This window comes from Vipera ursinii (assembly GCF_947247035.1).
Source record: "Vipera ursinii genome assembly, chromosome: 3".
NCBI lineage: Eukaryota > Metazoa > Chordata > Lepidosauria > Squamata > Viperidae > Vipera > Vipera ursinii.
Genome location: NC_139516.1, coordinates 79,691,834 through 79,716,256, shown reverse-complemented (window position 1 = coordinate 79,716,256; position 24,423 = coordinate 79,691,834). Strand labels below are relative to the sequence as shown.

The following is a 24,423-nucleotide window of genomic DNA, read 5'->3' as shown; positions in this document are numbered from 1 at the left end:
CCTGTCCACCTTTTCCTGCCGTTATCTTGAGTAACCTAGGATTTTCATTTTTTCTTTAAGATAAAACATGCATATGAATTGCAAGATGAATCTGGTACATTTCGTACAATATACTATTACCGTATTTTAAAATGCAATCTCTGTAGTTGGAACTTAGTGAACTATTCTAGAGTCAGTGGATATGTCCATCTGCTTACTTATCAAGTAGCTGTGGGTGGATTTACTTACCATTTATCTTTTCATACTGCTTTCTCATTCTCTTGATAGTGTCTTTGATAAGTTTCCTGGCTAGTTTGAGGATTTGTAAATTGAGTCCAGATGAGGGAAAATATTTTGAATTGGGTGTTAAAAAAAGCACGAAGGGAAAGAAGTCATAAGCATTTTTTTCAGAACTGCAAAATTAGTGCCAGAATGAAATGTAACTTTTGAGGTGAGCTTTTTAGCTGCTGCAAACAATGTACCAATTCCTAGCACTCCTTTCCTTGGTGAAATAACTTGTAACTCAAAAGTGCTAGCCTGTGATAAACCGTTTCATGTTTTGATATCAGAGGGAAATATTGTCTGAAAGCTCTATGAAGCACTGCACAGGGAAGAGTAAACTTACATTCCCATAAGCATTTTGCTCCAGTGTTTGTTTCTTATATTTTTATTTTTATTTATCTTTGTAGATAGATAGATAGATAGATAGATAGATAGATAGATAGATAGATAGATAGATAGATAAAAAGGCCACAAAATCATACATCTTTCATATATCAAGCAATGTTAGACTTATTAATATATTGTCATGGTATATGATTCAGTGCTGCACTTTGAACATATTTCTAATAATTGGCTGAATCATTTGTCAAAATAATAAAAGAGGGATAAATAATCTAAAAAAAGAGAGGCATGCACATTTTTAATAATCATGAATCAATCTTGGGTTGAATTAATAGTTGGTTTACATCTATATGACAGATAGATGCCAAAATAATTTTCTGTTGACATTTAAGTATTCCTTCAGTGTGTGTGTGCATGTGAAACATATTAAACCAAAAACTGCATGGCTCTTAGTTTGCTTCTGGGATTATTGTGAATGACAAGCCTCTCCAGCCCCTTCACAGCTGGTCAGAGTATATGCCAGACAGCAGCAAATACAGAGAAATGAAGGAAAGTTCAGGCAGGAACAGATAAAGAGAAATGACTCTTCCTCACATAGACATAAAGAGACACTGCAGCCCCCCCCCCCAACTAGAGAAGAAAATTTAAGCCCTCCATCTCTCTCTCTCTCTCTCTCTCTCTCTCTCTCTCTCTCTCTTCTCTATTCTCTCTATGTATAAAAGGGAAGAGAATGGTAGCAAAAGCTATAGACAGAGGCTACAGTAGGAAAAAGACCAAAATCGTTTTCAGAATTCAGAAGCCTCAGGAAGGAAGAAATTCAGGAATAATAGAGACCTTGGGAATACCTATTTCAAGCAATAGTTATTTCTGAAAAGTTAGGAACGTCGTATTAATCTTCGTTTTACCATCCTGTCTGAGTCTCTCCATTTTTAAAAAATCTTTCTATACAGGTGTGTGTACTTCAGTGTTTAAACGTATCAGATTGTGCACGAGTAAGTAATTTCTTGTTAAGACTATCCTGTGATTTAGAATATTTCTACTCCAACTCTAGGCTCTTTACATCAAGCTGCTTTGTAGCCATCGTGTGGTTTGCTTGGAGCACTGCACCTTTCATACGATTTGTTTCTTTTTAATCCACTTAGATTAGAAGGTGCTGTTTTATTGAAGCAAGGCTATGTATTTCTCCTTCAACAGGGAATGGCTGCATTTTAAAATCTAAAGTTATCACAATTTATCTTTCATTTAAAAAAATACGATTTTTGCTTATCTCTTGTGAGGTGGCCTTAGAAGACAGAAACCTGTTTCATCTTCAGCATTATAGGTACTGCTCCTATAGAATTTTTTTTAAAAGTTTCTACCTTTTAATCATCCAAAAGGCAGAGGAGGAAGTGAGGGCTTTATTTCCCTCAGATGCCAGGGTTAGAGGAAGGATGCCAGCTGAGACACACATGGAAAATAGGAGATGGCAGGAGGAAAAAAACCAAATTGCTACCCTAAAGTGGGAGACGTGGACAAGGGATGAAAATCTAGATGCTTTGGATAGGAGTTTTGAGATCTACAGCCACCTACCTTTTGGGATAAGTCAATTTTCCTACAGAGCAACAACACTGTATTACAAAGGGGAGTCCAGCACTTTCCCCCCCTTTTTTTGAGAAAGGCATCTAATCTGGGACAGATTAATGGACATTTCTCTCCCTCGCCCCTTTTCTCCTTATCTTTTTTTTTAAAAAACAGAGACTTCCATGCCCCCAAATTATATTCACTTCTAGCTATCGATAGGACAGCTAGCTTTATTTAAGGAGCATGGTTTTCCTGTATTCTGTTGAAAAGCATGAAAACATGCTTTTTTTCTGAAAAGCTGAAGGCATCTTATAGTGTCTGATTCTGTGACTACAGTATTGTACCTGTGGAAGCCAGCACACAGTCAAATAGTATTAGATTCAATATATTAAGAATCTAAGCCTAGACAGGGACGCGGTGGCTCAGTGGGCTAGGACGCTGAACTTGTCGATCAGAAGGTCGGCAGTTTGGCGGGTCGAATCCCGAGTGCCGCGTAACAGAGTGGGTGCCTGTTACTCGTCCCAGCTTCTGCCAACCTAGCAGTTCGAAAGCACGTAAAAATGCAAGTAGAAAAATAGGGACCACTACGGTGGGAAGGTAACAGCGTTCCATGGGCCTTTGGCGTCTAGTCATGCCGGCCACATGACCACGGAGACGTCCTCGGACAAGCGCTGGCTCTTCGGCTTTGAAACAGAGATGAGCACCGGTTCCTAGAGTCGGAAACGACTAGCACGCATGTGCGGGGGAACCTTTACCTTTACCTTTAAGCCTAGACAGAATGAAAAACTGGAACTAGAGAAAAAGAAAGGAAGAATGGCACTCCAAGAGGAGTACCTTAAGTGAATGTATCTGGAATTAAAGAGACTGGAGCTAGTAGAAAGAAGAAAGAAGGAACATACCTAACAATTAGAAAGTGGGAATTTAAAGAGTAGAAGGCCTTTGCTTGCAACCCATCTGAATTTCTTAGCATTTCCTGTGAAAAAAATACAAGTTTCCAAAGTACTAAAGAGGGTGAAAATCCTTGACCCACTTCCTGGATAACTTGAACAAGAATTACCATGGCTATGTGACAAGGGAAGAGCACTATATGGCAGCAAAGAGAGCGCACACAGTTCTCTTAGGGACCAGGAAAAAAGGAATAAGATCTACACTTCGATTCCAAGCAAATACATCAGGTGGAAGGCCAGGTACCTTAGAAAGCAAAAGAGGAATCCATCTCCCCTTCACATGGACCCTTTACAATAGAATGCCACAGAAATATATCCTCTGGGGAAAAAGAACTCTTGTTGGGAACAGTTGTCAGGAGCACATGAGTGTTCAAGAGAGAACAAGAGGGATATCTGAACTTGTCTATAAAAATATAGGAGACGAACCCCCCCCCCAGCAAGCTCAGAACTGAAGTATCACAAACACTTTGTGTGTGTGTGTGTGTGTGTGTGTGTGTGTGTGCATGCACGTATGTGCAAGCCCCACAGAAAACTAATTGTGCTCAGCAAGTTTCACAGGTGCATCTTCAACTTGTCATATGACACCCAGGTGGACAAAAAAAAGGGGTAAGGCAAAATTTTCTGGACTGGATATAGCAGGAATATGACCAAGTATATAAGACCCTATAATAATTGCCAATGAGTGAGGGACAGCAAGGATGGAGTTTTGCCTATCATGGAAACTCCAGTACAGAGAATAACAGTAGACATTCTGGGACATACTAAAACAAAAGGACTATGGCTGGCTGATAAATCTGACTGTATGCTGACCTCTTCATAGCATAGCCAGGGCATTTTAATCTGGCTTGAACCCCAAGCTGGGGGCAGAACTATGCTTCTGTGTGGATTATAGCAAACCTAAATAAGAAATAGTGATAAATTCAAACTTTACATGACACATTGAACAATAAACCAAACAATCATTTTAAAGAAATGTGTAGAAGTTTAGCTCAGATTTTATATTAACCTGGAAAAATGGCTAATTATGGTTTTATATGTTGTACTATGATAACCAAAGTGTTCATTTTAAGTGGGTTAGGACACTGAGCTTGTCGATCAGGTTGGCAGTTTGGCGGGTCGAATCCCAAGTGCCGCATAACAGAGTGAGCGCCTGTTACTCGTCCCAGCTTCTGCCAACCTAGCAGTTCGAAAGCACGTAAAAAATGCAAGTAGAAAAATAGGGACCACTTCGGTGGGAAGGGAACAACGTTCCGTGCGCCTTTGGCATCCAGTCATGCCGGCCACATGACCACGGAGACGTCCTCGGACAAGCGCTGGCTCTTCGGCTTTGAAACGGAGATGAGCACCGTCCCCTAGAGTTGGAAATGACTAGCATGCATGTGCGGGGGAACATTTACCTTTACCTTTTTACAACCAAAGAAGAGGGTGCCTAAAATACTGTCTTTTTCTATCTTAGCCTGCCAGTTAGCAGAGCTTATTTGAGCTTTAATGGATAATCATCCATATGACATTTTCTTTAACGGCTCCCAACTATCTGTCTATTTTCCCATCGATTCTTGACTGAAGCTATTAAAAGATAACTTTTTAAAAAAAGACATCAAATGATAATAAATAATCATATACAGCATCATACAATGTGCTGGCTCTGCAAAGAAGCTGAAGAAACAGTGGATCACCTGGTTATCTGCTGCAAGAAGATTGCACAGACTGACTACAAACAATGGGATGACAAAGTATCAAGAAATATCATTTGTGTACAAGCAAGAACTGATGGGATGATAAAATAGAGAAAGTCATGGAAAATTAAGAAGCTAAATTGCTGTGGGACTTCAGAATTCAAATAGATAGGCATCTGCCACATAACACTCCAGACTTAATAACTGTCAATAAGAGGGACAAAAAAGACTGGATAATGGAAGAGGCAATACCTGGAGACAGCAGAATAGAAGAGAAAGACCTGGAGAAGATAACAAAATACAAAGACCTGCAAATAGAAATAGAACAATGATGCCAAAAGAAAGCAAAAGGTAGTACCAGTAGCAATAGGCACTTTGGGTGTAATCCCAAAATTTGTGGAGCACCACTTGAACACATTGACATTGACAGATTCACCATCAGTCAATTGAAAAAGAGTGCCTTACTTGGAACAGCTTATACCTTGCAATGATACTTCTATCACCATCAAACATCCACGTTTGCCTACCCAAAGGTCCTTGGGAAAGATTCTCTTAGTGGTTAATAATGCCAAATCCAGTCTGAACATCTGGCTGGCCATGTAAATAATACATATTCTTGCTGGCATTTAAATATCCCCTTTCATTTTTTTTTCATATTCCCTAAAATCTCCCTTGCTTAGATGAAAACTATGATCTTTTACTATACTTGCATATAATAATAATAATAATAATAATAATAATAATAATAATAATAATAATAATAATAATAAGAAGAAGAAGAAGAAGAAGAAGAAGAAGAAGAAGAAGAAGAAGAAGAAGAAGAAGAAGAAGAAGAAGTTGGAAGGGACCTTGGAGGTCATCTACATAGTCCAACCCCCTGCTCAGGCAGAAAACCCTATACCAGGGGTAGGCAACCTCGGCTCTTTTATGACTCATGGACTTCAACTCCCAGAATTCCTATGCTGGCTCAGGAATTCTGGGAGTTGAAGTCCATGAGTCATAAAAGAGCCGAGGTTGCCTACCCCTGCCCTATACCATTTCAGGCAAATGGCTGTCCAGTCTCCTCTTAAAAACTTCCAGCGTTGGAGCATTCACCACTTCTGGAAGCAGGTTGTTCCACTGGTTAATTGTTCTGTCAGGAAGTTTCTCCTTAGTTCTAGGTTGCTTCTCTCCTTGACTAGTTTCCATCCATTGCTTCTTGTCCTGCTTTCAGGTGCTTTGGAGAATAGCTTGACTCCCTCTTCTTTGTGGCAGCCCCTGAGATATTGGAACACTGCTATCATGCCACCCCTCACCCTTCTCTTTGTTAAACTACACATACACAATTCCAGCAACCGTTCCCTATATGTTTTAGCCTCTAGTCCCCCAATTTTCTTTGTTGCTCTTCTCTGTACCCTTTCTAGAGTCTCAACATCTTTTTTACATCGTGCTGATCAAAACTGGATGCAGTATTCCAGGTGTGGCCTTACCAAAGCATTGTAAAGTGGTATTAGTACTTCACTTGATCTTGATTCTCTCCCTCTGTTAATGCAGCCTAGCACTGTGTTGGCTTTTTTGGCAGCTGCAGCACACTGCTGGCTCCTATTGAAGTGATTGTCTACTAGGACTCTGAGATCCCTCTCACAGTTACTACCATTGAGCAAGGTACCACCTATACTATACCTGTGCATTTGATTTTTCCTGCCTAAATGTAGAACCTTACTTTTTTCACTATTGAATATCATTTTGTTAGATAGCGCCCAGTGTTCGAGTCTGTCCAAATCCTCCTGTATTTTAAGCCTATCTTCTGGAGTATTGGCTATTCCTGCCAGCTTGGTGTCGTCTACAAATTTGATGATCTCCCCATCTATCCCCTCATCCAAATCGTTGATGAAGATGTTGAAGAGCACTGGGCCCAGAACAGAGCCCTGGGGCACCCCACTACACACTTCCTTCCATGTAGATGCGGCTCCATTGAGGACCACGCACTGAGTACGGCCTGTCAGGCAGCTACGAATCCATCTGGTGGTGATGCTATCTAACCCACATTTTTCTATCTTATCAAGTAGTAGGTTGTGATCTACTTTATCAAATGCCTTACTGAAGTCCAAGTAAATTATATCTACAGCATTCCTCTGGTCCACTAATTTTGTCACTTGGTCAAAGAATGTAATAAGATTTGTCTGGCATGATCTGTTTTTGACAAACCCATGTTGACTTTTAGTGATGACTTTGTTTGCATCAAGGTGTTCACTGATTTGTTGTTTGATTATCTTTTCCAGAATCTTCCCAGGTATTGAGGTCAGGCTGATAGGTCTGTAGTTTCCTAGATCTATTTTTTTTCCCTTTTTTGAAGATGGGAACTACTTCAGCTCTCTTCCAGTCCTCTGGTAGTTCCCCAGTGCTCCAGGATCTTTGAAAAATATAGCTCAGTGGTTCTGAGATCACGTCTGCCAGTTCCTTGAGAACTTTGGGGTGTAATCCATCTGGTCCTGGTGATTTGAAATCGTCTAGGCTGGACAGGTGCTCACTTACCATTTTCTTGCCTATCTTAACTTGCGTTTCTGTTCTGTTTTTTATGGCACTGGTTTTGGTAGGTTGGACTGTTTTTTCCCTTTGTGTAAAGACAGATGCAAAAAACGAGTTAAATAGTTCTGTTTTCTCCCTGTTGCTTGTCACCTTCTTGCCATTTCCCCCCACTAATGGACCAATCATTTCCTTAACTTTTTTTCTTGTTTTTTATATGTTGAAAGAAGCTTTTTTTGTTATTTTTGACTTTGGTCACAAGCCTTAGTTCATTTTGAGCCTTAGCTTCCCTCACTTCAACTTTGCAGGCACAGGCTGTTTGCTGATATTCTGCCTTAGTTATGTGCCCCTCTTTCCACTTCTTATACTTCTTACCCTTTTTATCTTTCAATTTATCAGAGAGTTCTTTATGCAGCCATGCTGGTTTCTTTTGAGAGCTGTTGTTTTTCTTCTTTGTTGGTATTGTGCTAGACTGGGCCTTTATTATCTCACTTTTCAAAATTTCCCAAGCTTCTTGAGTTGTTTTCCCCTTTAGGATTCTCATCCATGGAATTCTTCCCAAGGTCTCTCTAAGCTTATTGAAATTAGCTCTTTTAAAGTCCAAGACTCTAGTTTGGCTGTGTTCTATTGCTAGTGCTTCCAGAATGTTGAATTCCAATATTGCATGATCACTTCCCCCCAAGGTTCCTGTGGCGTCAACACTTTCTATCATTTCATCTCTGTTAGTGAAAATTAAATCCAATATGGCTAATCCCCTAGTTCCCTTCTCTACTTTTTGGGAGAGAAGGTTGTCTGCTAGGTTTGTCAGGAATCTGTTTGATCTTCCACTTGGTGCAGAGTTTGTCTCCCAGTTGATATCAGGGTAATTAAAGTCCCCCATTACTATTGTGATGTGCTTCCTAACATACCTTAGCTGACTAGCAAAAAGTTCATCTATTTCCTCTGCTTGGTTGGGCAGCCAACAGTATACACCTATGGCAATGTCATTTTTTTCACCTTTTATATTGACCCAAAAGCATTCAAGTTTACAGTTTTCATCATTGTTGTGCTCTATTTCTGTAGAGATAAAGTTATTTCTTATATAGAGAGCAAGTCCACCTCCTCTTTTGTTTAGTCTGTTTCTTTTAAATAATTTAAATCCCTGTAGCTGTGTGTTCCATTTGTGGGTTTCGTCCCACCGTGTTTCCGTAATGGCAACAATATCATATCCGCCCTCATTTACCTGAATTTCTAGTTCACCCTGCTTACTGTTCATACTCTGTGCATTGGTGTACAGACATTTGAGTCCTTTATGACTGACCCTGTGTTTACTTGCTACATAACTTGTGTGGTGCCTGACTTCCCCTATTTTCTTAGATTGCCGGGGACAGTGATGTGCTGTATCAATTAACTTACTGTCCCCATTGTTTAGTTTAAATGTTTCTCCAGAAAAGCTGTGACTTTATTGCCAAGTAACTCAGTCCCTTTCTTGGATGGATGCAGACCATCTCTTTTGTACATTTTTTCATTGGACCAGCTACAGACATCGTGACTAATATAACCAAAGCCTTCTCCTTTACACCACTCCTTTAGCCACATGTTAAATTCTGCTATACGCTGGCCTTTTCCATTTTGCTCCTCATACACTGGTAAGACCTCTGAAAAAGTGAGCCTACAGCCTATTCTGCTGAGTTCCTGCCCCAAGCTCTGGAAATCATTCTGTACAGAGAGTACATCATTTTGGGACAGATCGTTAGTGCCAAGATGTACAATGGCATCCACATCACAGTCATTGCTGGCATTGTTGACTATTTTGAAAATTCGCTTCTTGTCCCTGCTGGCAGTAGCACCTGGAAGACACCTGACCTCTTTTGAAACCTCTGTGTCCTTTCCTAAATTTACATCTTTTATAATTGAATCACCAACCAGAAGGTGGCTTCTCTTTTTGGGTACCTTTCTTTTCTTGCATGACTGATATGTAATACCTGATTTGCACTTCTTTCTGTCAAAAACAAGTTCATCTCGGACCATGGTCCCCTGCTTATTTGAGTTATCATCACAACTATCTTGACCTGTTTCCTTAATGTCCCTATTAAGGTCAGCAAGGGCACTGTATCTGTTGTGCAGGGACACAGCAAAAGCTTTGGGTTTATGGTTCACAGCTGTCACCCTGCCAGATCCTACAGTTGTCCACACTGTCCTTCTCCTGCAGGATCTTTGAAGTAGAGGGGGCTGATAGCGCGGAGGCTCAGTAGAGTAGAAGGGCTAAGCTGAACACCTAATTTCTGCCTGAAGAGCACAGATTACAGACCCTAGATAAATAATCTGTCCTTGTAGACTAGTGATTTGTGTACAGATAGGACATTTTCCCAGTTTGAAAAGAGTGCTGTGAAAAACAGCTGCAAAACAAGTGTTGCACTAAACTAAGCCAGAGATGCTGAGATGAAAGGAATCTCAGATGTACTTGCCCTGAATGTACCACCACTAATTTTGATTTTTAGTTATGTAATTTGCACGCCATTAGGCACGCGGGCCGCTACTATGCTCCTCACCCACCTTAACTCACAGTATTGTAGCTTTCCCAGCAGCCTCTGGCAGTTTAAATTTTTTAAAAAAATTAAAAATTTTCTTCTTTCTCTGATGTTTTTAGTTGGATATGTTTGAGTTTGTTTATATGTAGACAGGATCAGAATTTCTTCTCAGTACTCATTTTCACTTTTGTTAGCGCATAAGATATTATTGTTCTCTGAGTATATAAAGGTAAAGGTTCCCCCGCATAAACGTGCTAGTCGTTTCCGACTCTAGGGGCCAGTGCTCATCTCCGTTTCAAAGCCGAAGAGCCAGCGCTTGTCCGAGGACTTCTCCGTGGTCATGTGGCCGGCATGACTAGACGCCAAAGGCACACGGAACGCTGTTCCCTTCCCACCGTAGTGGTCCCTATTTTTCTACTTGCATTTTTACGTGCTTTCGAACTGCTAGGTTGGCAGAAGCTGGGATGAGTAACAGGCGCTCACTCTGTTAAGTGGCACTCGGGATTCAACCCGCCAAACTGCCGACCTTGTGATCGAAAAGCTCAGCGTCCTAACCCACTGAGCCACCGCGTCCCTTTCTCTGAGTATATAGGAAGTAATAAACTCCTGGTTCATTTGTGAAAGTGTCAGATGTTTACAAATGCTATGTCATTACAATTCAGAATGATAAGATTTATAGACATACAGTATATGAACAGAAAAACCAAGCAAATCTATTTTGTTAGTATTAATGGCTGAGAAGGGTTAGGATGAATCAGAAAGATCTCTCTGGCAAAAAGAGCTTGATTGGTGAGCTAGCTAGCTCATCTGCCTGCCAAATCCACAGTATGCCTTCAGAAAATTGGCATTACTGATCACTATTCCTATGTTCTTGTCTGCAACAAGCTTTCAGATGAAGCATTTAGGCATGTGTCAGATTAGTTTAGGATTAGTGTGGATATTTTCTGTCCTTTTGGATTCCATGGGTAGGAGTTTAAAAAAAAAGCTTCGGGAAGAAAAAAAAGAATGAAATATAGGCATTTCTTGCTGCTGCTCTCCTACTGTATAATATAAATTAATATAAATATAAAATATATTACACATTCCAGACTTGTTTTAATCATAGCTGAATATTATATCTGCTCTAGCATGACAGTAGTTAATGCTAACCAGGTTCATTTATAGCCAGTGTTTACAGATCCACTTCACAAAGCAGTTTCAAGCTACAGAGATGAGGTCAATTCTGAGATTAAATATAGTCTATTATTATCTCTTGTTTAAACTTGTTTTCAAGGCAGTGTGCTCTGCTACTGTATCATTTCTTATGGGGGATGTTCATGTAAACATAGAAAATAAAAAATAAGCAGTTATCTGTAGATATATTTTGACAGTGGGGATGTCAGTGAGATGTAATTTCCTCAGTGGCACTATGACATTGTCAAATGTACCCCTAGCCATGAATTGTAACCATGCACCTTATTTCTAGGCACATTTAACTGCAAGAAACTAGGATATTTAGAGCATTATATTTTAAGGGAAAAATGCATGGAAACATCTGGGAGATGTCAGTCCACTCATATGAAATACTATGCTGTATTAGACTGATGCCTTGTCCAGCAAAGCATTCTGTCCTAGAGGGGCCAACACGTTCCAGAGGAAAAATGAAATACATTGGGAGAAAGAAAATACAAAATAGTTTTGAACTGTTACTGGAAATCTGAATGATCACCCATCAAATGACAGATGAACATTCAATGAATCAAGATGTTGACTATAATGTATCTAATAGATTCAAAGGGTTATCTGATGTGGTGACATTTTAAACATGGCCGTTCAATTGTAGCAATACTGTAATGTACTGTACTATACTGTACTATACTATACTATACTATAAAAAATCTCCCTTTTTACGACTCTTTAATCCCTTAATTTGGGGTAGAGTTGGGGGCCTTCCTGATTTCTATGTAGAGTTCATAGCAGATATTTTCTCTTTGCGCCCTGGTAGAGCAACATCTACTGCTACCTAGGATTGAATTCTTAACTTTCCAAGTGAGAAGCAAGTATCCTCACCACTAGGCTGCAATGCCTATTGTATTGTATTGTATTGTATTTTTACATTCCTACACTGTATTATATTTATACTATACTATATTATCATATTGCATTATATATTTTGTTTGTATGGTATGTGTCAAGTCTAATGAAATTTCTGTCTTTTATAGGAAGACCCTTCTCCTTCTTACACTATGTATAGCTGTGGGTTGTGTGCAAAGACAGCAAGAAGGTAAGAAGCATCTCTTACAGAACATTTCGAATGATCTGTTAAGAGAAAGGTATAGTTTTGATTTTGTTAGTATCACCTTTAAATGTTTTTGATTGACGATTTATTCAAACATCAGAGTTGAAATGGATGCAGAAGTTGAAAGAAACCACTTTAGACATGTTAACCTTTTCGAGATTACTCTCATTTGCTGTTTGGTGGAGCAAAATAAAAATTGAAGCTGTACTTTTGAGGATTTTCCAAGATAACCCAAAGCGCTTATTAAACACTTATTTGGAATTTCATTTTTAAGGCCCATCAAAAGCAGTTGCATTTTTTAAAATTTATTTTCTTTTATTACATTTTAATGTGCTGAAGACAGTTGAAAAACGTGATTGTGTTATGTTACTGTTTGTATTTAGACTACTGAGAAATGGATAGATGTTTACTCTGGAAAGCTAAATTGGGAACGTAGCAATTATAGGCTCCAATATATCCATTTTATGACCTAGGTGTCTGGGCTCTTCCACTTCATTCCCAATGCTAATGTTGGAAAACTTTCAGGATGGAATCTTTATTTATTTTATTAATTTAAATAATTTATATGACTTGCCCCCCCTCTTTAACAGTGACTGTGGGCAATGTAGAACGCTGACTCTTTTGGGGGAGCTCCAGTGTCTGATTTTCCCTCTTGTGAACCTCATGATCCTAGCTTGCTCTTCACAGGGAACAAGATAAGATATCTCACTGTATTTTCATCCCAGTTATGACGAAGGGACGCAGTGGCTCAGTAGGTTAGGACGCTGAGCTTGTCAATCAGAAGGTCAGCAGTTTGGCGGGTCGAATCCCGAGTGCCGTGTAACAGAGTGAGCGCCTGTTACTCGTCCCAGCTTCTGCCAACCTAGCAGTTCGAAAGCATGTAAAAATGCAAGTAGAAAAATAGGGACCACTACGGTGGGAAGGTAACAGCGTTCCGTGCGCCTTTGGCGTCTAGTCATGCCAGCCACATGACCACGGAGACGTCCTCGGACAAGCGCTGGCTCTTCGGCTTTGAAACGGAGATGAGCACCGGCCCCTAGAGTCAGAAACGACTAGCAAGCATGTGCGGGGGATCCTTTGCTTTTAGGAGTTGAAAGGACTTTACTTTTCCAAGACATTTCCTTCTCTTTCAGAACTTAAGAAACAGAATAAATACTTCTCAGAGTTAGCTATAGAAAAGTTCTTTGTAGTTATTGTAAAAAAATGTATGACATTCAGAACACTCTGGATGTCGATTTACTGTTATCGTTATAAGTAGAAATTCTTCTTGCATCATTTTTTTTACTATTATGCAGAAGATATTTTTGGGTTGTCATCAAATAAGCAAATGTAAGTTTCATAGGTTTGTTATATCTTATTTATTAAAAACATTTGTATATCCATTCACGTCATATGTTTTTATTAGTCTTGGCCTTTTCTCCAAGAAGCCCAGGAAATGTTTACATGACATTTTCTTCTACGTTACTATAGAAGAAGGAGGGGCAACACCTGTGGGTGGAGTTAAAAGAAGGATGAGCGTAGACTTTCTCTATAGCCACTAGCAGACTAGGTCCAACCCTCCCCTTGAATTCCATGGAGCCTTATCTAACTCCAAGCAGGTGCGAATCATTAGTTGAGAAAATTCCTGTGCATACGCCTTTTAGCAATAAATGAGTTTAATTGGATCTTCACATGTGGATCTGATCTTTTGCACCTGACAGTCACCTTCCAGCAATCCTATGTAGTGAGTAAGGTTGAGAGATTAGTAAATTCACACACTGCACTAAAGTATCGTGCATTTTGTTTTGGCTTAGCGTAATTTGATAGATGCAAAATGTTCTAAGTGAGCTTCACTTTCAGGCCTATTGACTTTGGAGTTAACTGAATCCTCTTCTAAGGATTTTCTTCATAGTTGCAGATCATGAATATACTCAGAAGATTTATCTGGCCTCCCAAAGAGCTGTTTTTGGATTTGGGTATAAACAATCAATTTGTTTAGTTAAGAAAAAAAAAGCTGGAGTGGTGTTGCTTATTTTATGCTCGTAGTGGAATTCTTGTTTAAGAAGCCTAAATGCAAAGCCCAAATATAGGTCTAGTTCAATAGTTTATTGGAGCCTTTCTGTTACATACATAGCTACTCTTTGAGCATTAGATGTATATATGATAAATTCAAACAGCTATTGCTTACCCCAAGCCTTGAGATGAGACACTCTAAAGACATGTATTGTCTGACTTGTCTGTCAATATCAGCTTCTCTTAAGCTTCTTAGAACGGAAACTCACTTAAAATATAGAATAAATTGAAGACATGTGGCATCTACAGAGGAAAAAAAAGTTTGTTGGCTTTTCTAACTATGCTTCCTTGGCAATGGTGTGTCAGAGGATAAAACAGCACAGTTACCCTTATCCCCCACACTGTAGGAAAATGATTAATGAAATCTGCAAGCAAACGGGGAAGAAAGCACAGTCTTCTGAAGTTGAAACAAGTCATTTTCAAGACGACAAACCATAAATATTTGTTGCAAATCTCATTTGAGGTTTCTTTTTTTTTTGTTCTTTTTAATGTACAGAGTAAATGAAGTCAGATGCCAACATCTGTGCAGAGAAAAGAAAAAGAATAGATCCTTAATGGATTTGGTTTTTTTGTTTTTTTTAAAAAACTCAAAGCACCTGGAGTGGATTACATGTTCTAAAAGCACTCGTTTTTTTTAAAGCATCTTCTAAGAGAATTATTATAGAGAACCAATTTGATGTAGTGGTTTAGGCATCAGACTAGAAACCGAGAGACCGTGAATTCTGGTCCTGCTGTAGGCACAAAGCCAGTTGTGTGACCAATTGTGTGTCACTTTCTCTCAGTCTTAGGAAGTAGGTGATGTTTTGAAATCTTGCCAACAAAACACTGATACTTGGTCCAGGCAGTTGCCAGGAGTCAACGATGACAAACAAAAGAAAACAAAAACAAGGAAATTTTGAAATTTAGCTGTAAGTTCAGGTTGTGAAAGCTGGTTAAAGAGAAATGTACAATCGCTAAGGTACCAAGCTTCAACAGAATGCTAGTGCTACAGGTTAATTTACTACTGCTACTACTACTACTACTAAAAAAAAAACAATAACCTCCTTGTCTAACCCCCATTATATTCTTTCAGAGCACTGAGTAAGATAAAATAAAAGTGCTTATTGTTCCATTCAGAAATTCCTTATCTAATGATTTTTCCTCAAACTCTGAAAATCCTATGAGAGATACTTCTATTTTTGCATTCAATCCTGTCCAATTCTCAAACATTGCCTGGGCAAGTCCCAGCAATTTTCTTGGCAAAGTTTTTCAGAAGCATTTTTCCATTGCCTCCTTCCTAGGGCAAAGGGAAAGTGACTAGCACAAGGTCACCCAGTGGGCTTTGCGTCTAAGACAGGGCTAGAATTTACAGTCTCCTGATTCCTAGCGTAATAGCTTAACATCAAAATGGCTTTCTATGGGAAATATTGAAAAATAGGAAGCTAAAACATTACTGAGTTTGTTAGATTCCAGACTTTATTTCTAAACTAATCTTTTTTTTCCCAATAAGGGAAAAATGACAATTTGAATTACAGCATGATCAGCTCTGCAATTTTCATAAATTATGACTGAAATAAGTTTATTTTATGCCTGAACATCCCAAGGAATTGAAAAATATATAATACCATCTCCCCATTCAAATGATATATCTTTCAGTTCTTCTGAATATAATATGCTTGCTCTTTTTTAATGTTGGCTCTTTGTCGACCACTAAGTATTATTCAACAATCTCTTAATAGCAAAGTACGTAATTAATTTTCAAAAGGGGTAATACAAAATTATTTATCCAGTGACAATTCCAAAATTGTGAGGGTTTTGTGTAAATGTATGAGTGTAAGTCTGTTTACACGCACATTAAAAAAACGTGTCAGTTCTTAACATTGCTAATAATATTTTTGGTAAACGGAAGAAAGTCAAATTCAGAAATTAGGGTAAAATTTTTGGAAAAATCTGTGGAAATCCTTCTTGTTTATTCAGTTTTGGCTTTTGCTTCAACTTGTATTAATGCTGATGAATAATTGATTTTACATAATTTTAGTCTAAAATGCTAAGATGGTATGTTCTGAGGCCAAGAAATATTTTTGCAAATTACTTCTGAGGCTAAATTGTTGATTGATCATATGAATTAAACTACCATAACTCATGGGATTGGATGCTAGGACTTAATGTGGTTTTAATAAATAGCTTTGCATAACTTCTGGGACTTCTTCACAGCCTCCCCATCCTACATAAGGTTTAATGTGTCAGAACAAACCAGGCATGAAAATAGCGGTTCCATCCATTGGAACTGAATAAATCCAGTGTTTCTCAACCTTGGCAAGTTTAAAATGGACGGTCTTGGGATTTGGGAATTTTGGGAGTTGAAGTCCACCCATCGTGAACTTGTAAAAGTTAAGAATAATTACTGGAGTAATTATTCATTCCCTAAAAGTTTGTTTGGAGGGTACTTTAAAGTTAAGAATGAGTTAGGTAAAAATGCAGGAGTTGATACCTGTGGTTTTTTTTTCCTATAAAAAGTTTATTTTAAAGGTACTCTTTTTCTTTTTACCTTGACAGGGCTCTTTAGTTAGGAAAAAAAAAATCTGTGCAGTGAAAAGACTCCTGAGGAAAAAAGGATGTGGATAAGAAAGAGTTCAACTTCCTTTCCCTGCTTATTTTGCACTTTAAAAAATTGACTACTTCCTTTTAAGATTTTGTAATGTATTAACAGGGACGCGGTAGCTCAGTGGGTTAGGATGCCGAGCTTGTCGATCAGAAGGTCGGCAGTTTGGCGGGTCAAATCCCGAGTGCTGCGTAACAGAGTGAGCGCCTGTTACTCGTCTCAGCTTCTGCCAACCTAGCAGTTCGAAAGCACGTAAAAATGCAAGTAGAAAAATAGGGACCACTACGGTGGGAAGGTAACAGCATTCTGTGCGCCTTTGGTGTCCAGTCATGCCAACCACATGACCACGGAGACATCCTTGGACAAGCGCTGGCTCTTCGGCTCTGAAACGGAGATGAGCACCGGCCCCTAGAGTCAGAAACGACTAGCACGCATGTGCGGGGGAACCTTTACCTTTTTAATGTATTAACCTTCTGTTGTCATCCTACGGTATATGAGATTTTTGCTGATGGGCACTTTCCCATCACAGTGTTTCCACTTCCTGATCCTTCCCAAACATTGTCAAGCCAAGCTGTTTTATTTGACTGATGTCTGAATGTAGACTGGAAGAAAAAAACACACACCTTGGAATGCAGGTTGTGATAAAGGGTTCCTACCAATGAGGGATAGAAATGGGATGATCAGAGAACTATCAATAGACCACCTGGAAGCAGATCTAAGGTTCTTCAAGGGAAAAAAATAAAAATAAAATCATTACAATGATTTTGTATGTTGTTGTTAGTTGCGAAGTCGTGTCCGACCCATCGCGACCCTATGGACAATGTTCCTCCAGGCCTTCCTGTCCTCTACCATCTTCTGGAGTCCATCTAGGCTCACGCCTACTGCTTCAGTGACTCCATCCAGCCACCTCATTCTCTGTCGTCCCCTTCTTCTATTGCCCTCAATCTTTCCCAGCATTAGGCTCTTCTCCAGTGAGTCCTTCCTTCTCATTAGGTGGCCAAAGTATTTGAGTTTTAGCTTCAGGATCTGGCCTTCTAAAGAGCAGTCAGGGTTGATCTCCTCTAGGACTGACCGGTTTGATCGCCTTGCAGTCCAAGGGACTCGCAGGAGTCTTCTCCAGCACCATAGTTCAAAGGCCTCAATTCTTTTGCGCTCAGCCTTTCTTATGGTCCAACTTTCACTGCCATACATTGCAACTGGGAAGACCATAGCCTTGACTATACGCACTTTTGTTGACAGGGTGATGTCTCTGCTTTTTAGTGTGCTGTCTAGATTTGCCATGGCTTTCCTCCCCAGGAGCAAGCGTCTTTTAATTTCTTGACTACAGTCCCCATATGCAGTGATCTTGGAGCCCAGGAAAATAAAATCTGTCACTACCTCCATTTCTTCCCCATCTATTTGCCAGGAATTGAGAGGGCCGGATGCCATGATCTTGGTTTTCTTAATGTTAAGTTTCAACCCAACTTTTGCACTCTCCTTCTTCACCCGCAACAAGAGGCTCTTTAGTTCTTCTTCACTTTCTGCCATTAGAGTGGTATCATCTGCATATCTTAGGTTGTTGATGTTTCTTCCGGCAATCTTAATTCCAACTTTTGATTCATCTAGCCCTGCCTTTCTCATGATTTTGTATAGGCAATGATTTTGAACGTCAAAGCTGGCAATAGATCTACTGTCCATATCAGGATAGCTGATATCATGAGAAGGGACCCATTCAGAGCTGATTTTGATTTAGCACAAAGATCCAGTCTGGTTATGTTGAAGAGCTGTAATTTAGCAGCATTCCTCTGCTATATGAGGCATGACAACACAGCATATTTTTCCTTTGACTTAGGTGAGAGAAGAATGAGCACTCCCTTTCATTTTATCATATGCAATTCCTTTTGCTTTCCATTACAGGCTTAGTGTGTCTCGCATACGTTGAAGTCTTACATTTGCTTATTCTAATTCTTTGGAGTAGAAGGAGAAAATTACATTTTGTTTTCTTTTGATAAGTATAGAGCGTGTTCTATCTTTGAAATGAAGTCATTTGTATTTAATTTTTTGATCTATATCTATTTTAGAACTTGTGCCTGTTGTACTTTTCAGTTTTATAGATACCTTACAAAGGAAAATAGTTTGCTTGGCGTTGGCTTCAATTAACATTTTGATAACTGAAAATAAAAAAGTTTGAGTTTTATTGGTTTGCTTTGGAAGGATAGATGAATTTATTTTTATGTAAAAAATCTTAAATTTGCTATTTGTATAAAGAAAGATATATCCGTGTTGATTTTCTAAAGAATCTTAAACTAGATTTTCTATAAACTAGAAAGTACATGTTCACTTTCAACAAAATAGACATTGTCTTAAAGCTGATGGTCAGCAACAATAACATCTGCCCCCCCAAAAAAAATCATTGTTGGTTACTGTTTATTCAAATTTAATCTTTTATTATCAATGTACTATCTAAATTCCTATTTACCAAATATAGATTTTATCAATAAGGAGGTTTGATAAAAGTGTAGGCAGAAAACTAGCAAGTTTTACAAAATTTGTGGAAGTGAATGGGCTAAGTTATCCCATTTAAAAAGTTAAAAATTAGAGAAAAATTCAATGTATAATCTTGTTGGGAAGAAAATTGAGTGGTTTGTTGCTTCTGCTTGAGTAAACTCTAGTTTATAAAACCTTGACTCATCTTTAAGGCCCTTGTTTTTGCTCTAGCAGGCTTAACACAATCTTCCTCCTGGCAATCATTAGGGGAATTATTATCCTCATCTAAAGGTCATAGTCATGGTCAGCCATCTGGAAGTCACATTATAGTGGGATGCAAGCCTTTGTAAGACACTATTATCTCATTTTCTAAGGTTATGTCATACATAACTGAATAGTGTTTATACTAGTAACTGCACAATTCTTATGTCCTATGTTGGTGTGAATCAGGCATGTTGCAGACCTACATGTGACAGATTTGCATTTTACTGAACAGTGCCCTTTTCAGACATCTAAGTGAAACTGGTACAGCAATTCGCAAAAATTGCTATAAACCGCATGAGTGAATTTAAGCCAGCAGTATTTTTCTTACCTCCTTTTCTTTCTCTTCCAGGCATAGATGTTCTCCATCATTTAGGCCTAAGTGGGCAAGCTATGCATCATCCAACAACAGGGTCAATGATACATTTGTCACGTGCTTCATCACCTCAAGGGATTCACCTAACTGCATTTGGAGTTCTTTTATCCACTCAGTCAGCCATTGAAGTTCCCATCTCTCAAGTGGGAGCCTCAGGCTTAGGTTCCAGTTTTGCCATACTAATTAGCTTACGCTCTTACGGAGCAAACAATGCCTTTCTTTTCAGCATTAGGAATAAAAACAGACTGCAGTTTGGTATACAGTTGCTACCAAGGAAGCTAATGGTGCACACTGGAGGGAAGCACTCTGCATGCTTTGATTATCGGGTTCACGATGAGCAGTGGCACACTTTTGCTATTGATGTTACAGAAAAATCAGTGTCCCTATATACTCAGTGTGGAAGGAAACACTTCAGCAAGGAGATTCTTTCCAAAGTACAGTTCGATTCACACAGCTTATTTACCTTAGGAAGAATGAACTCCCAGTCGGTCAACTTTGAAGGTGTGTTATGTCAGCTGGATATTATCCCCTCTGCACAAGCCTCGACAAACTATTGCAAATATGTGAAACTACAGTGTCGCCAAGCTGATACGTACCGATCTCATCCCAATTCTCCAAGTGGGGTGGTCTCAAGCAAGCTGTTGGATGAAGTAACCCAACCATTAAGTAAAAGAAAAGGTACCCTAAACCTTCACGTCAGTAAGTCAGCATCAGTACAAGATCCTCAAGAATTGAAGGAGACAACTTCTTCCTTGACTCCTCTTTACATAGGGAATATTACTGCCTTGTCAGAACCAAATGACCAGCAAACTGTGAGTGTCTCCAAAGAACACCAACATCCTGTCAGCAAAAGGAAAGGTGATTCTGTGTCTCTTGCAAAATTAACTTTAAATCCTACAGACTCTCGGACAGAAAATATAAAAAGAAAAACCAATTCCAATTCGCTGTTTTACATAAAGCATCCTAATGCCAAACATACGATGAAAAATACATCAAAGCCATATTTATATGAACTCATGGATACACAACATTTTTTAAATTCAACATTGTATGAGGATTTTCATTCTGAACCTTTAATTAACCGGTTTGACTCATTGGATGAGCGTACAGTTCAGACTGATGAGATTTATAATGCAGAAGGCAATTATGAATTGGATGCTGATTATTATGATTATGATTACGAAGAATGGGAGAGACTACTTGACATGGAAAATCTTAAGGGGCCTAAAGGAGATCCTGGACAGGTGGTAAGTTGCCTTCATTTATGGTATCTAATAAAATGTAGCAATTCACAAGCCACATTACAGAGATTTACCAAGGTTATTATAATGCAGGAATTTCCTGTAATTTCAGTTTTCTATGCTGATAGTGGGAATATGAGAAATAGCCTGGGCTTTTGATATTTTATAACAATAAATATTTTGTTGTAGATGGATTTCCTGGAAATTCTAGAGAAATCTACCACGTGTAGCACAAAGAACCAGACGGAGGAGCTGCTATCCTCCAACTGTATTAGAGTTTGGAGATCACAAGGCTAAGTAAAGCTGGATTAGATTGTTTTCCCCATGAATTAAAAGCCATTGTTCGAATCCATTTTACTTCTGAGACCTAGTTCTTATAGTGAAGATAAAGGTATATTGTGAATATGGAATGAATTAGACCACGGCAATATTCTTTACGTAAAAGCTAGATGGCAATTTTTCACCTCGTCTCCATGAATTCCCATCCAATGTATTTATACATCATACCTCTGTAGTCTCTAAAACTTCCTATGGGGCATTATGTCCAGAATAATATTTTCTTTGGGGTAGGGCACAAGACTGTTTCCTTACAAATGCACACACCTTCCTAAAAAACTGATACTTTAGAAAAAAATCTGAAATGATCCAGCCTTACGTCTATGGAGATTCTCAGTCATCCAGGTCACGGTTGTCCCAAAGGTGCTTTTTCAAAAGGCAAGTGGACTTTGTTTTCCCTTGAAGATATTTTGCTTCTCATCCAAGAAGCTGAAGAAAAAGCACCTTTGGGACATCCAGCCTCACTGTCATAATAGAACAGTGTAGACCAGACATGTCAAACACAAGGCCCGGGGGCCGGATCCGGCCCGCGAAGTGGTTTCATGTGGCCCACGAAGCCTTCCTGGAAACAATGAGGGAACGGCCCCCACTGCCTTGGCCCTGGCCCAGAGACCCTCCTTCTGCCAGAGACCCTCAGATCTGTCCTACTCCTGCCTAGGCCCCCATAGGCACCCTTGATGCGAACGATGTAGACGTGGCCACGCCCACCCAGTAGGCCATACGTACTCTAGCCACACCCACCCAGTAGGCCACGCCTACCCTGGCCATACCCACCCGGCCCCTTGAGGGCAACCACAATGCTGATGCGGCCCTCAGTGAAATTGAGTTTGACATCCCTGGTGTAGACTTAAAAAAAGGTAAAGGTAAAGGTTCCCCCGCACATGGGTGCTAGTCGTTTCCGACTCTAGGGGCCGGTGCTCATCTCCGTTTCAAAGACTTACACTTAATCAAATACATAAAAAAATAGACCGTTCAGTGACAACCTGGTCAAAGTTTGTATCATAGCTAGAAAATGAATCTTTCTGTGAAAGTAAAGGGAGGGCCAAGATTATTGGTATTCCAGCAGCAACTGTCCAAATTCATGGAGTTTTTTGCATAATCATAGCCATTCGGATTTCTAGATATTGCTTAGATATTTTTTTTTCTGTATCCTGTTTCAAATGTCTACCTGGGATATTTGTACTCCTCTAATTCGGGATAATATTTCACGAAAGCTTATGCATTAATATTTTTATAAGAAAGCTGAATTTTCCTTACCTGTCACAGCCTTGTTATTTAAGAATTTAGCAGAAACAATTTCTCGGATTGTTCATATGCACTTTCACACACCATGTATACATTTTTGTATATCCTTTTCTTTTTATGAACTTTTCGTTGCAAGCATTTTTCCAATTTCTTTAATATGCATATTATTGTGGATATGGTAAATTCTAAATCGCCATTTCAAAATTCTTAAAATATATTTGTTCTTCAATCTTCTCAAAATGAAAATGACTGATCTGAAATCCCTGTAATTATTTAAACATTATGACAGATTTCTAATCCATCTTTGCTTCTAAGAATAATGAGAAACCACCTTTTTGCATTCAAGCAAAACATGACTTGTTATTGCCCATCAACCTAGGTCCTAGGGCAAGGGTAGGCAACCTTGGCTCTTTTATGACTCATGGACTTCAACTGACTGAGGAATTCTAGGAGTTGAAGTCCATGAGTCATAAAAGAGCCGAGGTTGCCTACCCCTGTCCTAGGGGAAGGACTATTTTCATGCCTCAGAGGAATTCCTTCTTTTAACTTTGCCTTCTGCAGGAAAAAGCCAGGAGAAACTGTTAGTCTAACTATTACTCTAACACAGGGGTGTCAAACTCAATTTCATTGAGGGCTGCATTAGCATTGCGGTTGCCCTCAGGGGGCCAGGTGGGTATGGCCAAGGTGGGTGTGGCCTACTGGGTGGGCATGGCCAGTTCTACATCGTTCGCATCAAGGGTGCCTATGGGGGCCTGGGCAGGAGTGGGACAGATCTGAGGGTCTCTGGCAGAAGGAGGGTCTCTGGGCCAGGGCCAAGGCAGTGGGGGCCGTTCCCTCACTGTTTCCAGGATGGCTTCGCGGGCCACATGAAACCAGTTCGCGGGCCGGATTCGGCCCTCGGGCCTTGTGTTTGACATGTCTCCTCTAACAGAAGAAGCAAACGGGAAAGACAGAAAGAACAGGGCAAAGGAATAAAGGAAGATTCTAAGGCTCTGCACCTATGATGAGGCCAGAAGGCTGTAGGTGATGCCTCTGATAACAAAAACTGCATAATAGCTCATAGAAATTATGGAGATCTGCAGAGGCAGTGAAAAAGATTTTCTGCTGAGGGACGGAATGAAGGGTGGTTTGTGTTATTGTGTGGCCACAGCTAATTGTGATTTAGTCAATAAAACAAAGTCAAACAGATTATGGGCTAGCAGGTTATAAAAATGAATATGAATATATGTATATATACATATACATACATACATACATATCCGTTGCTTGATTATAAATATATATTTTGTTCCATGAACTACTGGTCTGCAATTATTGTAGCTGACCTAGGCTGCTCCCAAACGTATTCTTTTCATTAGGTTTGTTATTTCATATGGCTTTTAATTCTGTATATTATTAAGTTGTCAAGTCTCTGGTGCCATAAGATTCTGTGGCTGGTTTCACTTACAGTGCCAAACTATGGTTTCTTTTAACCATATATATTTGAATAAACTGCAGCAACTTAATTCGTATGATATATACATACATACATTGTAGTGCAGAAACTACAGTGGCTAACTCACCCACGCCAAAACCAAACAATTTGATATTGTCTTTTCAGACAATCCACGTTATGTATGAATGATGTATGAGCCCTGTCTTTCCCTTTGTTTTCCTTTTCTATTTTGCACAATCTGTCAATGTCAGCGTGGGCCAAAGGATGCTTCATGTCTCTTTGTGTTTGTGTGTGTGTTTGTGTGTGTGTGTGTCTGTGTGTGTGTGTGTCCATACATACATGTGTATTGGG

At 39.4% G+C, this 24,423-nt stretch overlaps 1 protein-coding gene across 1 annotated transcript in view; it reads left to right on the top strand.

Annotated features, from left to right (window-relative positions):
• The window catches only part of COL24A1 (collagen type XXIV alpha 1 chain), a gene marked incomplete at its 5' end in the record, with an annotated part of 158,077 nt that overhangs the window by 5,146 nt on the left and 128,508 nt on the right, over positions 1-24,423 (top strand). The window contains 2 exons of the mRNA XM_083360473.1: positions 12,003-12,064; positions 19,792-21,062. Coding sequence (XP_083216599.1) covers positions 12,003-12,064; positions 19,792-21,062 — 1,333 coding nt within the window. The remainder of the gene's footprint in view (positions 1-12,002; positions 12,065-19,791; positions 21,063-24,423) is intronic.